Genomic DNA, 16,342 nt, shown 5'->3' on the forward strand with positions numbered 1-16,342 from the left:
TTTTATATAAAATTATTTTGAATACATCATAAAACTAATCACAAATTTTGACATTTACTATTTCTTATTTTAATTACACTCGAAATTAGGCTAAGTTAAACTCGATCACTTGACTTTTTTTCAAAATTAATATATTTTTTTTGAATTATTTTTTTAAAATAATTAATATTAAAATAAAAAGTTTACTAATTTTTATTTTATGATGAATTTATAATATATTATATAAAAATTAATATATTTTTTATAAGTTGTGTAAATCGATATAACTCGATTATAACCTGAATATAACTTGAGCATAATATAATTTTTCTATGTTAAACTATGATAAGGATGTAGTGGTGATGGATAATAATGATGAGTATAAGATAAAAGAGAATGATAAAGAGGAGACAAATGAAAAAGAGTAAGGAGAGATGAAAGTGGAATGTGAGGAAGAGAAGAAAATGGACGTGGAGTGGGAAACAGAGTAAGAAGGATAAAATGGAGAAAGTCAAGATAACAGAATAAGAGACAGAAAAGGAGAAGAAAGAAATCATAAGAGAGAGGAAGAATGAAGTTAATAAGAAAATTGAGAATATAATAGTGGAAGGTGATGGATGTGGAATGGGAGAAATAAGTGTAGATGGTTCATGGGTTGATAAAAGTGATTCGATCATATTCGATCTAATTCAAATCAATTTAATGTCGATCGAGACATCCCGATTAGATCGAACAAACCTAGAATTAGTTGAGCTTGAAACAACTCAATTTAAGGATTATTACTATTTTTTTAAAATATCCCTTGATAGAAAAAAAGAATCAAATTTAAAGACCTCATATGATAGAAGCTTATGGGGCTTTTTTTTGGGGATAAATTACCCCCAACATCTTCATCTCATCGATTAAGATGACGATGGTTTTTCAGTAATAAACAATGGACTGGGCACAAAACTGATACGTGGATGAGATTGATCCAAAAGAGTTGACCATTGAAAAAAAGAAAAGTTAAAAAAAGGAGTTGACCATGGATTCTTGATGAGTCTGATTTGTTTCTCGTGTTTTCTAGAGCGAAGCTCCAAAGCGTGTCCGGAGACTCTTTGACTTAAGGAACAAAGTCAACTTCAGAGGTCAACGTCCGCGCGATAGAATAAATTATGTATACAAATATATTCGGCAACAACAAGAAACTAAGCCACCACATGAGAAATTATTTAGGAGATATTTTGCAAAGGGATGGAAACATCATGACAATAAATCCACTATTTCATTTTTATTGGATGATATCTCTCTCTTAAAATTTTATTTATAAGTTTTTTTATAAATCATTTAAAAAATAAATGAACTGATTCATAGAAAGAAGATTTGATTTGAATATATTTACTCACTCGATTTAGATGGATTTATACTTACTCCCATCAAAACTATATAATAAAATTAAAAGAATAAGGGTATACTAATTTCTTAACTGAGGACGTAAAAACTAATAAGTCGAGAATTTTCTAGATAAAGTATCCATAATTCATTAAATTTTATTACAATGGTAAAAATATCATTCTTTATTAAATCTAGAAATGTTTACAAATAGATTGTTTGATGTCAAAATAATTAGTGATTGCTCGTTTACGAACAATTGAGATTTAGGCTATTAAATCGACTGGTTCTTCCGGCAACAATGGACTAAGAAACAAACTCATGGAAAATGATGTGAGACCAACCTTATTTTCCTTTGAGACGAATTGAACCTTATAAATGGCTTACCTGATTTTATTTTTGAATCAGCCATCGTGATTTAATGAATGAATAATTTTATTTTATTTTATTTTTAAAATAAAAAATCAGAATAGATACTTTTGCTTAGTTAAAAGTTTAAGATTATGTTTCTTGTGTTATAAAGATCTTATATATTTAGGATCCGTTACATTTATTTTTGTTACAAATGAACTATTAGAAAACTATTATTTTAATTAAATTAATAATATTTTATTTTTAAATATTTTTTAATAAAATAGTTTTAGATCTTTCTTTCATACATTTCTTAAAAATAGTGAGAAGAAAATAATAATAATAATTCTTTTAACTAAATAGATTTCTACTTTAAAATGAGCTCATATTATGGAATAAAATTATCTAATGAGGAAAGAATGAAGGTAGCATTTGCATTATTAAAATAAGATCACTTAAGTCTCCAATCCAAATAAGTTAATTTAGCTGATTTTTTTTTTTTATCATAGTGAAGTGAAATGCTCATACATTTGGGCAATGAGAGGTAACTCTTCATGAGACTAAGATCTTCTCAATCTATCAAGTCACTAATAGTATTTGGTAAATGGGAAGGCCTAATACAATCTAATAGCATTTTTTTCCTTATTTTAACATTGGTAAATTTAGTAGTTTGAAGTTCATTCATATTGATATTATAAAAATAAACAAGTCCGATTAGATAACTATACTAATTTTGGCAGGATTTGTCTTCAAAACACTGATAATGATTGAGCCAGCAGATGATCAACCTAAGACTCATTCCATCTTTAGAGGTCAATAACAATTGAAGGAGCAATTAATAAATGTTCAAATATTTGGATGTTTGAAGAAGATACTGTTGAATATAGAATTTTTTTTTTTAATGGATCATATCCAACCCACACTTGCATTCAATATAAGCAAGAAAAATTAAATGTGAAATTAGGTGTATTTGATGGTCAAAATTCTAATGATTAAGCACTTTACTATCCTAATTATGCATGGACTCTTTTTTATTAGTTAGTGAAATAGTGAAATCACCATAGGATGTTAAAACACCACACCATAAATAAAGCTAAACAAATAAATTGAATGAAAAAATAATCAAAGCAAAAAACTGTAAAAATAGCAATTAGACCTTGGTTTACTGGTTGAATTGGTGAATTAACTAGTCAAACCATACATTTTATCTTTTATAGAATAATTTTTTATGGTATTAGTTAAGATGATGAGATGAAGGAAACATGTGGAGAGGCCTAGAGGATACCAAATATAATTTTTTTATTATCTTTTATCTTTTAATAAAAAAACTTATGTGATATTAATATTTCAAATACTTTTAAAAATAAATAAAAAAGATGTGTATATTTGGCTTCACATTTTCTAATCTAAAATTTAGAGGATCAAGTACAAAATTACCAATTTAATAAGGATATATATATATATATTATATAAAATGTTAATATCATTTAAAATTTTAACATTATTATTATTATTATGACCATGGTCCAGATAAATTACAATATTAATATATTTATATATAAAGAGAGAGAAAGAAATATGTACTAACTCAGCCCAATCCAAAGATCCAAGTGGAACCCAAATGGAAGTATGTCTGCTTACTTACTAATCACCGACTTCCCTGTAACAATGCAATTAAGGCAGCACCACATTTCTCTTAATCTTTCTCAGTAAATAGATAATAAAAATGAGGATTTAAGAAGAAAGAGAATAATAAATAAAAAATATTGACACTTTAAATCCCGCTTTTTTCATCACTTATTTTATGAAAAAAATAAAGAACAAAATTTTTAAAAATATATATAAAAAATTAATTTAAGATCTCCATAATATACCGTTAAGAAATAATATTTAGAGAAAAATAGAGAGGCAAAGAAGCATAGTAAAGAGAAGATAGCGTTGAAAACCCCATAATACCCCTCTCCCAACCTCCCCTAATTCCCCTCCCCTTCCTCTCATGGCCTCCGCTTCTTCTCCATGCCGTCGCCTCCTCCCCTCTTCCTCTTCCTCCCTCCTCGACCGGCCCCCCGCCGCCGCCCCTGCCTCCCCGCCGCCCGATCTCCCCCCATCTAAACTAATTTTCGCTCCCATGCCCGACGATCCCCCGGCCGCGCCGCCCCCGGCCGCGGACGAATCCTCCTCCCCGGGGGAGGACCTCCAGCCGCCTCCGCCGCAGGCTGACCCCTCGCCCCGCAAGACCCGCTTCCCACGAGCCTGCACCTCTCGCCCCCCCGCCGCCGCTCGGCCCCCGCCGCCGGAGCGCCGCCCCGTTACCCGGCGGGAGAAGGAGCAGCAGAAGAAGGCTGGGCGGGTGATCATGCCGCTCGTCCAGCCCCCGCCGCCGTCGCAGCTGCCCCGGTGGGAGCTCCGTTCCATGTGGGAACTTGCCTCCGTCCTCAACTTCCTCCATGTGAGCGCCCCCCTGCCGTAAAGCTCCCTCCTCCCGAGGCGACCTTGCTTTGTTCGCTAGGGTTTGCGAGGGTTGCTTATGTTCTTGCTTGGTTTCCCTAGGTTTTCAGACCATTGCTTAATATTGGGATGGAGTTTTCGGCTGAAGAACTCGAGACGGCGCTGATCACGCCAAACAGCACCCTGGATGACGTGCACATGCCTCTGCTAAAGGTTCGTTCTTTCTAGTTTGAACGTAAAGATAGTAGTTTTATCTTCGGTCGTCCTGGTCTGTGTTACATTGCATATCGTCGTTTCAATAACTGTAAAGTTTTTGAAATTCTCTCTTGCAAATTTGATTGTCTCGTTTTGCAAATTCTCTCTTTGATAACCAGATTTTGAATGCGAATTTCCTTGAAAAGCTGACACTTCTTTCCTTGAATTGTACCTCCTGATACTTTACTAATAAAGATCTTAGCTGCAACTTATCTGGCTCGCTGGATCAGTGTGGGTTTTTGCAACTCTATTCTTGATCTTTCTGTCTATCCTGTCGGCGGCATTGGCCTTTGGACTCATTAACATAAGGTCTGGAGTGTCTGGTAATGAACACTTTGGTTTTTGTCCAGGAATGGTTTGGCCACAATGACCAAGAATAACTACAATTGCTGAATAATTTGCACTTTCTGGAATAATTAAATGAAAGACCTTTCGACAGAGCCAACAATTATTTCTTGCTTCACGAATTTTTTTTCTTCTATGAACTGCATCTCTTTGTATGTGGAGCACACACTCTTCTTTCTCAATTAATTTGTTGTTAAATGGACCTTGCTGCATTTTCATTAAGTGCCAGGTTTTTGTTTTAAGCAGCGGAAGGCTTGGTTCAAGAGCATTAATTATGCTATTGATATCAATAATATGAATTGCAATTTTAATTTAGTAATATCCTAATCATGGAATATGTAGTGATGATTTCCTTAATGATGTTTGGGTAGACCCAAGTTCTAGAAATGTGACATAACTTTCACTCTTTGTTGGACTAGGGTATGATCCTGCTCTTTGATGTAGTTTTATATTAATTGTTTACACAATTGCTCACTCATTGGATATCATGGTAAATGTGCAACCCATAGGCTCCAAAATCAGAACCATGTTCTGTTTTGAGGATATATAAAGTAGAAGTGACATGAATTGAGTTATTCTGGTGATATGCGTCATTAATGTTCATTATTATTCAGTTCTTGTGAAACACCTAGGGAAAAATTCTAAGATGATGACATTGACATGTTTTCATACTCCTTGAAGTTATGCTAACTAAAACAGTTCCAAATGTTCAGTTACATGAAAGTAAAAGTTGCAAACTAAACTACTGTGGATAAATACTGAAAATACAAAAGAATTTGAAAATAGAAGTGTCATCATCCTTTTGGGTTCACAAAGGCCTCTTATTTAAAGTGCTAAAATACCTCAAAGTTTGTGGAACTTAAGAATAAGTCCTTACTGGTATAGATTTCGTAACATATATGTATTTAGAAAACCCCTGTCGCCCTATGAACATCGACCATATCTAAGTGCTTGCAGAAGTACTACCAAAAGAAATGTTGATTCTGGGACATTGAGAATTTATACTGAAGCTTGACTTTTAAGTTTAACTGCTGTTATTCTCTCCTGTCGGCAATAAATGAATTACCTAAATAGGATTGAAATTGACCTGAACTATCAGATCTATCCAAGCTTAAGCCAACTAATTGGTTTCTTCTGCAAAATGAGAGTTGGTAGCTTGCATTATACATAAAGATAACTAGCTACATAGAACCTGTATTTCTTTTATTTTGAGAATCTGTATTTTTTTATTTATCTAATCATTTCAAGTCAGATTTATGAGGGGTTCATGGAGAGTTATAACCTCGAGTTATGACATGTATTATTCATGTAAGCCCCTATTCTGCCCTAGCTTTTTGTTGCTAGGTTTTTGTTTCAATTTTTCAGAGGTTGGAAAATCAAACTTGCCATAAAATTTTTTCTTGACCTAAAGTTTTGCTCTATCATTGAACTCAGTCTGATTTTAAATTATTCTATGAGTTTTGGCAGTCAAATGTCACAACTTATTATTTGGTTCTTTCAGAATAGATGCATGAATTCCAGAAAGCTGCAAATTAGTTTTTATTTGCGACTTTGTGTGTGCACAAGCTTATTTTTTTATCTGGATAGTTCATTGAATGTTGAGGACACGAGGTTGTTTTAACTTTCTTCCCCTCAATAATGTTCTTGAATTGCGTATGAATATCATGGTAGAATATTTTCAGCTAATGAGCCTAAAATGACCACAAAACTCATCTGAATGCGTTGTCTGTGACCGAAGTGTTACTGTTATGGAAGGACTTGTCTTACTTTGTATTCCCAGAATACTGGACATGTTGAATCATTTAATTCCAAAATCAAGTATCTCTGTTTGTAACAAAAGGAGCTTCATTGTCACTTGAAATTATGCTTTTTAGTTAAAAGAAATAGCATTTCAACAGAACATAGTAGATTTCCAGCAAAATGTTATTGCTTCCTGTTTTAATTTCCTACTAATCTATGATGAAATGATAAGCTTATGCTTACTGTTCCAAAATCTACGTATGCGACTATGCCGAAATGCCTTTTGGTTGATATCTTATATAATAAGTGTCATGTGTTTTTAATAACAAGAAGTCAAATTCCTTTTCAAAAGTGTTAAATGACTATCAGATGGAAATTTTGCAACATTTTTACATTAAATTTGCAAATTTTCATCATCAAAATTCTAGAGTAACTTATTGCTAAATGGTAGTCACTTGAGAAATTAGCCATGCCAGTACTGCTACTCATTTTCTTGTGTTTACTTGTTTCTAGGTCTATGCAGAAACTCTTACTGTAGAAAGTCTTTGGTTTCACAAATGATCAGCATTTTTAGGAAAAAGTCAGTTTGTTTTTTGTGTGTTAGATGTTAGAACTGTGTAGGGGTTCTCAGTGCAAAATTAGATGAGGTATATCTTTCTGTTGTTCTCTAAATAATAGCAGCTCATTACTTTGAGAAGAAATTAAGCTTGACTGCCTAATAAGTCATGGGCTAAATATGATGTAATTATGCAAGCTGCTTGCTGTTTGCGATGTTTAGGTATCAGCTGATTAGATTTCTTTGAAGGACAATAGGTGGGATCAACATTAAGAGTATATACATGACACAGCTGCTTTATAAATTATTCAATACTAAGAATCAACATTTTAGATACTGGTCAGACTGGTATGTTTTGTCCAGTACTTACCAGTCTGACCAAGGACTGATTTTGGATCATATCGCGCTTTCAATAATATAGGATGGTATAATTTGTTATATCGGTACCATACCAGTCTAACAAGGTATCAGAACCTGTATTGTACAAAGCTTTTATACATTGCTCAGAATCACCAACATCAAGCGTGTTCTTACTGCAGAACAACAAAAATACTTCTGATCAAATTCTGTAATCTTTATTTTTTTAATGCTGCATCAGTGGTTGGTTTCAATTACATGAAGAGGCCATTGATTGGGTCGTTTAAGTTACCAATTTTAGGGACTATTGCTTTTTTCCTACATGGAAAAGGAACTGACTATCCTCCTTGCTTTTCCTTTCTGATGACTGAATATATTCACCATATGGATGTAGTTCAGCTGACAAAGGAGGTAGAAATAAGTGCATCATGAATTTTATTCTTTTATAATATATTTCATAACAATCGAGTTTTGGTGAGCTGCAACTTGAAGTACTCGCTAGTTTATACTTTAGCATCCTTTATGTATGGTCTCTATTTTAGTGCTTATTAGGAGTAACATCTTATCCAGGTAACTGGGGTTTTTCGGTTTTTCATGCTTATTATATCGTTAAAATTATCTTGCTTTATAATCAGCATCGGTTAATCTTTCTGTGCATGCTCAAGCCATAGATCTTGCTTTTGATGATTTATTATGTTTGTTTATTTCTTTCCTGTAATGTAGTTTGAGTACCATCCTGGCTTGGGAAACAGATCTCTCATCTGTTGGCATTGTTAGGAACTTAGGATACTATTGGCCGTGATTTTCTTTTTGTAACTTCACGTGATTATTACTTGAGAAAGATGGATTTATATGAAATTGTTAAGAAAAGTTAGATTATGCATTATTGTTGTTATCCCATTGGCATGTTGATAGGCAATTCCTCCAGTAACTCGCATGGCATTAGGGCGTGCAACCTGGGTTACAGTACTCTGCAGGAAATTAAGAGATTGGTGGCACTGGGTATGCAGCTTGTTTGATGCTAAAAGTATTACACCAAAGAGATCATATTATGGGATAAGCTAATTGTTATTTGCCGCAGGTTGCTGATGGTGAGATACCAATTGTTGCATCCCATGGGTGAGTCCGAATATGCAGGGGGTTTAAAGTTACATATAGCATATTCGGCTGACACTACTTCAAATTATACTTTTTTCCAGGGCAGAGATTGAGACATATAAGACTCTTGATCCTGGGACACGTGTACTGATTTTGAAAGCACTGTGTGACATACGTGTTGAGGTGCTTCTACTATATCAATCTTCATCCATGAATAACATTACCTCTGATTTGTTGTTTAATGTGGGCTTCTATCTTGAGTGTCAAGTTGAAAAATTTATAGCTAATTCCTTTTCCTTGCACAGACTGGCTTAGTTCCTCTTTCCGATTGTTCTTTATGCAAATGAAGTTTATTCTTTCAGGGTTCCTTTGATGTCATGTAGACTTTGAGAAAGGGTGATTGAGGAATATTTCAAGAAGCAATTTGATTTTATACTGAAAAATCAGTCATTAATATTTTTCTTTATTAAATCACAATTAATGAAAAAAATGTAGAGAGAAAAAGAACAATTTCCATATGCTTTTGATTGACCTAAAAAAAACCTATAGTAGAGTTGCTAGAGATTTATCATGGTGAGTCTTAGGAAAGAAAGATGTAATGCCTAATTATATTGATGTCGTAAAAGATATTTGTAATAGTGGACTTACCAAGGATATATAAGGAGTGTGTGTAGCGAGTTTTATTTAATTATAGGACTATATCAAGGATCTACTTTAAGTTTTTACCATTTTATGTTAGTAATGGATGAATTTACCAATCATATGCAAGATAACCCATGAGAGTTTAGATCTAATCAATGCTAAACTTGTTATAGAGCCAAACACTGGAAACTAATATTTTTGAATTAAGTAGATCTTAGACTAAATACAATGAAATGTGATTTTAATAATATTAAGAGAAGAATTGAATATGTTATGTAAGGTAGATGGATAAGAAGTTGATGTATATAACAGTTTTATGTATGGTAGATCTATTATACAAAACAGAGAGATTGATGCATATGTTACCTACAGAATAACAAATGGATGTTTACAGTGGAGAGGAGCATAGGGGTCTTAATGTGATTGCCAGATGTCCTTCAGATTAAATGGCATAAAAGATCCATGCCATCATCCTTAAATAGTTGAAAGATTGCGGCTTGTTGTTGTTGTTGTAAAACTGAAAGAAATTCCCCTCAACTTTTTCTTCACTTCTTTGATGTAATCAAGGAATAAAAAACTTGCAATGTAGAATAGTAAAACATTGACACTGAAAAAGAAGGAAAATGTAGATATCACGGTATACTGACCACATATTGATATTTAATAATATCTTAAAATATTTTTGGAGTGTACCAACATTTACTATTTTAATAGAGTTCTAATATCAGTATGGGACCAGTATTTTGACCATTGTCAATCAGTACTATCTCCTTGTAAATGTTCATGGTTTGCTGGCACCCTATATGCTGCTCTTTGGCAATTTTTTTCCTTATCATCTGCTTGGGCCTTTTGCATACACTTTTTGTACTGTATCATATGCTGTGGGTGGCACTATATATGGTAGAAATGCCACTATGATGCCAAATTTCCAGCTTTTTTATGAACCAACAGTATGGCTTTGTATTTGAACTATAACAGTAGAGCCTCAACTATGTTGAACTGAGTTTTAAATAGCTTTTGGTTGGGTCCACTTGATAATGAAAGCTGACTTCATATTTTGCATTTTGTAGCAAGAAGATATTCGGAATTTTATCGACAACTCCTTAAAACGAGGCATTCAACTCTCAGCCTTTCGCAAAGAAAGGATTGGTGGTGATTCACATGGGATTTCTTATTGGTAGCCTGATTACCTTCATTGTTATCTTTGCAAGTGACCCCAGATCTTATACATGTTTATATCCTTAATACTTTCCCTATAGTCATATTGCGTGTTTCACGATTTGAAATATGGCAATTGCTTAATTTCTTTATTTTGTAGGTATGAAGATGATCCAATTATTGGCCATCGATTATATCGGGAGATTAGACGGGTTGAAGCAAAAAAGATCAGGACAAAGGGATCATCATCTGCTCCTGTTATATCTTTTCAGTGGGAAACTGTTGCAACCAACTTAGATGAATTTCAAGATGTTTCAGTGAGTTTCTCCTTGTTGGGTGTTTGGTAGTTTAACTGCACAATGCTCATGGTGATGCAGCTGATATAAATTGTTTATAACCATTAGGAATAAAAGAAAATGAACTGCAGAATTCAGCAATACCTTTGTTAATGTTCTTTTTTTTTTTCCTTTTTTTAATCTTGGTAAGGTAAATTCATCTTCCTTTGCTTTCATAATTAATAGTATTGTTATACTTTGCTGGTTGCTAAAAATGCACTTCATGAGAAATCTGAGGAAAACAAAATAAGTTTATGTTTTCTTCATTAATGTGCCTCTGTCATATTCTGTTTATGGCTTATGCATGAACATTTTTTACATATTTTGTTGCTTTATGAGGTTTGAGTTCTTTCCTTTGTTGAATCAAGGTCGTGACCTTTGTTTTTAGTGCTTTATTCGATAAACACAACAAAGTTTTTAAATTTTAGGGTTCTTAGAGTTGATATTATTGTTGATAGTATTCACATGCTATCGTATGCTTTTTTGGTATGTCCTTATGTTTCAATAATATAAATTACATAGTACATGCTGTTGTATGCTTTTTTGGTATGTCCTTATGTTTGTCATGCTGCTTAATACTTCTTTGATAAGCCATGTTGTATAGTATTTAATGCATCCCAATTAAAAAGAAGTTTTTAGCTTGTTGGAATTTGGATTGCATTCAATGTTGTTAAGCGTCACTCAAATGCTCGCCTGGATGCTTAGGTGAACACCTCAGTTTAGGCATGGGTATCCCGCCCATCTGGGTTTGTGGACCCAAATTCATCGAATCTGACTCAATAATCAATTCAATGTGCAAGATCCAACCTAGTTACTTTTATTGTGTTTGTTCATGCCATGGCCTAGGGGATTTATGTTCCCCTACTGTTGATTACCTCCTCTATGATCCTCTCTTGTTGATATGCCGCTTCTGTTCTTCAGTCCCTCTTATTTGTACTCTCTTTGTTGGTGCTCCGTTATTGTCTCCATCCTCTCTCCCCTTTTTTATCCCCTCCCTCCTTCTTCTTCTAGTCTCCTCTCTCCATGAGTAGCACTTGTACCTGCTCCCACCTTTCCCACCCTCTTCTTTTATCTTCTCCTGTCCTCTTTCTGCAGCCAAAATCATCTCCACTGTCACTCTCCTCCCTCTTTTTTTCTTCCTTGTCCTTCTCTCCTCTCTCCACGCCAACAATCATTGTTGTCGCTGCCTTCCCTGCTTCTCTACCCATCCTCTTCTTCTTTCCTCTATTCGCTGCTTCTCCTCTTCCATCTTTATCCTTAGCAATTCTTTATAATTTATGTAAGGCATCTTGCCATGCTTAGGCAGGCTCCTAGCATCTCAAGCAAAAAGATACCTTGGCGCCTTATAGTCCTAATGCTTTTGACAACACTAATTGGTGTATTTTGATGTTGAGTTTATTAGGATAAGTTTTATCTTATTATAGCTTTTATCTTTTGATGATAAGATAAGATCATATCTTTTGTGTAGTTTTAGATGAGTGTTCAACTTGAAGATAATATAAAATCCTTTATCTTTTCCAATCTTAGCTATAGATGAATGATTAATTTGGAAATAAATCTTTAAGGCGCTTAAACAACTAAGATGGGATATGATGAATTTTTGGATGAAAGAAACCTTATAGTGTTTTTTATGTTATTTCTTTATTTAATTACTTTTGCATTTGTATGTTGCCTGAGTCTGGCGATAAAACTTTTTATTGAATTAAAGTTTGAGTTTGCACTACGACAGCCCTCCATTTTGCATCAATACTTGTCAACTGAAACAAGAGATATCTTGGCTTGATTTCTGGCGGTACCATCTCAAATGCATGATTGTCTTGCTAGCTCATGCATTTACTGTAAACTTGTTAATGTATATCATGTAAGATATCAGTGGTGGTTTGTTAGTTCCTCTTTTGTATGTCTCAGCTGTTACATATTAATTTTCTATGCTTGTTTCCAGGAGAAACTCTTTTCAAGTAAAAATAGAACAGAAGCCTCTGTTGGGAAGAAACTAAAGATTGATTCATTGCCAGAAATTGAAAAAATTCATAAAGTATGGGATTCTTTCTACCTTAATACTTATGGTTTTAAATTTTAATTGCCTTGTATATGGTATTCGATAAATTGTGTAATAGCCTTGTATAATTTAAAGTCAATAATGTCTACTAATTGTTCTGATATTTTGGTCATTCAAACAGAAAAAGGAGAGGCTGTTGAAAAAGCAACACAGAGAAGCCCTCCTCCTCGACAGCCTTTTTACTGCTGATGGAATTTCGTCAGGTCGTGCTCTTCGTGATAGAAAACCTGTCACATATACTTTTGGTGAGATCCTTAATTTTGCCATCTAAAGTTTAATGATGTTCTACTATGATGTTCTAACACAATGTTTAATATGTTGTGAACAATGTTTTGATTATACTACTTGCTTAGCTTACTCTTGTGCTTTTATCATAATATTGTGTCTACGTTGCATGTATTGCCGTCACACTCATTTTCCCTTTTTCTCTTTGGTTGTGGAAACCCTATAATCTCTAGAAATTAGGATGCTATTAGCCTATTATAATGTATCACAAAAACCTTGTGCTTTTAGATATTTAATTGATTGATTGTTGGCATACTAATTCTCTATATATTACTAGGTTTTAGGGAGGGAATGGCAAAATAACTATGTATTCCATTGACCTTTTTTATATTACCATAGACCACTTCTCATTTTGGTTTCTGATTCCTCGAGATAGGCACCATGATTATTATTGTTAATTGGGAGGTTTTGTTGTGTTAAATGTTGATGTTGTACGATGTAATCTTATTGTTTGGAGGCTACTGCGATAGGCTAAGGCTCTGAGTAATTAGTCTAGGATCAATTTGAAGTGAAATAAGCTGGTGTTCTGTTGATTAATTTGTCAAAGATAAGGAAATAAATGTATAGATAAATGTAAGGCAGGCATTACATACCGGTCTGGGCGAAATCCAATTTCTTGGTATCCAGTTCTTTGTATCTCGTGAATCATATCCTTGAAGCTCCTGTGGCGAGTCAGGTCTTTTGTCATACATAAGCTTGTCATTGAACTAGGTTCCAGTATTTCGTGTGTGGAAAAATGTGGGCTCGAAGATGTCATGCTCAAGTTTTTTGTGCACTATGATAAGTGTTTATTTTGGTGATTTTGATGTACATGAGAACTAAATTATCTGGAAGAGGACATGGCTAGATATGCTTAAGCTGGAAAAGTTGATCCTGTGAACGTTTGATATTGGCAGTTTTGAGTTTTAAAAGGTGGATGCATTTAAGGATATTGATTATTCCTGATTAATTGAAATGTAGTTGTTTAGGTTCTCTTTTCTGATTTCTAGTGAAAGTTACATGTTAAGCAATTTTTCAGATGATTATGACCGCTCCATCAATGAAGCTATCAAAATTACCAAGTATGTATACCATCTCCTTTCTCCATATATATACTGCATGTCATTGATTCTTTGAAGAATATGGGCTTATCCTTTACTCTTCCGATTTTACATTGTATGATCTAGGAAAAGACAGAGCTCACCTGAGAATGTCGTTAGAAGAGCAGTTGTTGGGAGAACTGAGGTATCTACTAATGGTAAATGGAATGGCTCTTCAGAAATAGATCTAGTTGACTATGATGCACAGTCCCCGAAGTCAAATGACAATGAAGAAACTGATGTAGAACACCAGGATGAGCCTCTTGATCGCAGGTACCTTTTCTTTTGTGCTTATATTGAGATGTATAGTTCAAATTATAATTTGTTATATCTGAGTCACATTTGCACTCATGGAACTCAGCAATAGGCGAAGGAAAAGACCTCAGAGATACTTGGAGAAAGATTTTGTGGATATTGTTTCTGATATTGATGCAGACTTTGACAGTGATGATGACATCGTAGGCGAAGCAGTATATGATGAGGAATATCTGAGAAGTCGAAAACAGAGAAAGGCATCAAGTGGTTCCGAGGGGGATGAAGAGTACCGGTGGGAGGAGGAAAATGCAGAAGATGATGAGGAAGAGGAATTTTCTTTGAGTACTAGTGAAGATGTGGAGGAGCCAAACCATCATAGGACGTTGCCAAATCGAACTAGGCGGGAAACAAAATTGAGATCAGTTGATGAACTCCAGACAGGCCTAAGACGTAGCAAGAGAGCTATGCGAACACGTGTAAATTACCGTCAATATGAGCTATCCGATACAGATACAGATTCCACAAAGCCAAGCAAGTCAAATGCAACAGATGCATCTGATGACTTGGAACTTTCAACAGAAAGTCAAGAATCTCAGAATGAAGATGAAGAAGGCAGTCAAGAAGTAGCAGAGAACAAGATGACCATGGACCATGTTGAGGCTGAGCAGAAAGAGCAGCAACAGTCAGTAGAAAAGACAGATGGAAACCGACACGAAGGTGATGGTGTCCAAAAAATTAGGTTCCTAGACCTGAACGAGCTTGCTCCAGGAACAGGTTTTGATGATGGCCCTAGCACCAAGGATGAAGATACAGGCGACTTCTAGGGAGTCTGCCGAAGAACAGGTTGGCTTATTCACAGCTCTGATGGAGTATTAGCTTACGATAATTTCTGGTGTCTGGAACCAACGGTTGCTACAAGTTCATGAAAGCCATCAAGTCTCACAACACGAGCTTGCAGATGACAAAACATCTATTAGCAATCCGCATCCACTGCGGAACTGGGGTTTGGAGATCAAATGTGTAGAATGTAGATGGGTACTCAGCCTCTTGGAAGTTTGAGATTTCAACTCTATTAATACGCGATGGCAATTTTGAGGAAGTAATTCATTGTATCGATGTATAATACGCCTTTATGCTGATCAATTGCCAGAATTTCTGGATTTAATTGTTGCCTTCTTTGTCATGCAGAGGCACAATGTTAAACTCTACCTGAGAGGATAGCGATCCATGTAGCAATTCTATGAAGAAATAGTCCATATTGTGACCGTCTAAAATTTAACGTGTACTTCATTGTCATATTTCAAGGTTAGTTTCATGTCTTTAGAATCTACTGTCAATCCTTTGGCAGTAACATTCTATCAGGTCCTCAGTAGTTGCTGTTATCCATTTAGTGTGATATTGGGTTCTTGTGTACTGCAAAAAAATAAGAAAAAAAGAAATATGATGGACCGATGGTAACATACGTGAAGATACTATAAGACACGTTTTGGACATCCAAAACTAGTCAAAATAATTTAATAGGAGAGAGAGAGAGAGAAATATTTATTGTAATTTAATAGGAGTCATGTTAATTACGTTAATTTTGGATAATATTTTATATATTATTTGAAATATAAATACTATTAAAAAACAGCGCAATAGATATGTATCACCAAATTTAAATATAAACAGTATATGCATTTCATATTAACATTTTCATTATTGGTATTAAAATTTCAGAATTCGCTTCTTAATTTTTTCGTACGTACTTGTGAATAACATCTCTAAAATGAAAGTAAAAATTAAAAAAAAATTCATATTTGTAGTCATTATCCTTAAAATTTTATAAATAAAATATGGTTTTAAATTATTTGAATAGCACATTTAAAATATTATTGTGGTTCGCTAACATTAATTATTATAAATTTGACCTATATATATATATATATATATAATTGAATTAGTTTCAATAACGACGTGTCCAAGAGCTTTAGAAAAATTTCAATATTGATTCAATAATGACTATTTAAATTATTATTATTATTTTTAA

The 16,342-nt window shown here is 34.0% G+C and overlaps 1 protein-coding gene across 1 annotated transcript; it reads left to right on the forward strand.

The window, feature by feature from the left end:
• Nucleotides 1-3,681: 3,681 nt before the first annotated feature.
• On the forward strand, nt 3,682-15,611 carry LOC135636722 (DDT domain-containing protein DDR4-like). The gene is made up of 12 exons (XM_065148663.1): nt 3,682-4,150; nt 4,252-4,362; nt 8,318-8,404; nt 8,484-8,521; nt 8,602-8,683; nt 10,213-10,319; nt 10,461-10,617; nt 12,578-12,670; nt 12,816-12,939; nt 13,998-14,040; nt 14,146-14,331; nt 14,420-15,611. The coding sequence occupies exons 1-12, from the start codon at nt 3,698-3,700 to the stop codon at nt 15,135-15,137; spliced, it is 2,199 nt and encodes a 732-aa protein (XP_065004735.1). The 5' UTR covers nt 3,682-3,697; the 3' UTR covers nt 15,138-15,611.
• The last annotated feature ends 731 nt before the right edge of the window (nt 15,612-16,342 follow it).

This window comes from Musa acuminata, chromosome BXJ3-4 (genome assembly GCF_036884655.1).
Source record: "Musa acuminata AAA Group cultivar baxijiao chromosome BXJ3-4, Cavendish_Baxijiao_AAA, whole genome shotgun sequence".
NCBI classification, from domain to species: domain Eukaryota; kingdom Viridiplantae; phylum Streptophyta; class Magnoliopsida; order Zingiberales; family Musaceae; genus Musa; species Musa acuminata.

Coding starts and splice junctions, on each gene's coding strand:
- LOC135636722 (XM_065148663.1), top strand. CDS start 3,698: ATGGCCTCCGCTTCTTCTCCATGCCGTCGCCTCCTCCCCTCTTCCTCT. Junction 12,671..12,815: donor AAATTGAAAAAATTCATAAA/GTATGGGATTCT, acceptor TCATTCAAACAG/AAAAAGGAGAGGCTGTTGAA. Junction 14,332..14,419: donor GATGAGCCTCTTGATCGCAG/GTACCTTTTCTT, acceptor CATGGAACTCAG/CAATAGGCGAAGGAAAAGAC.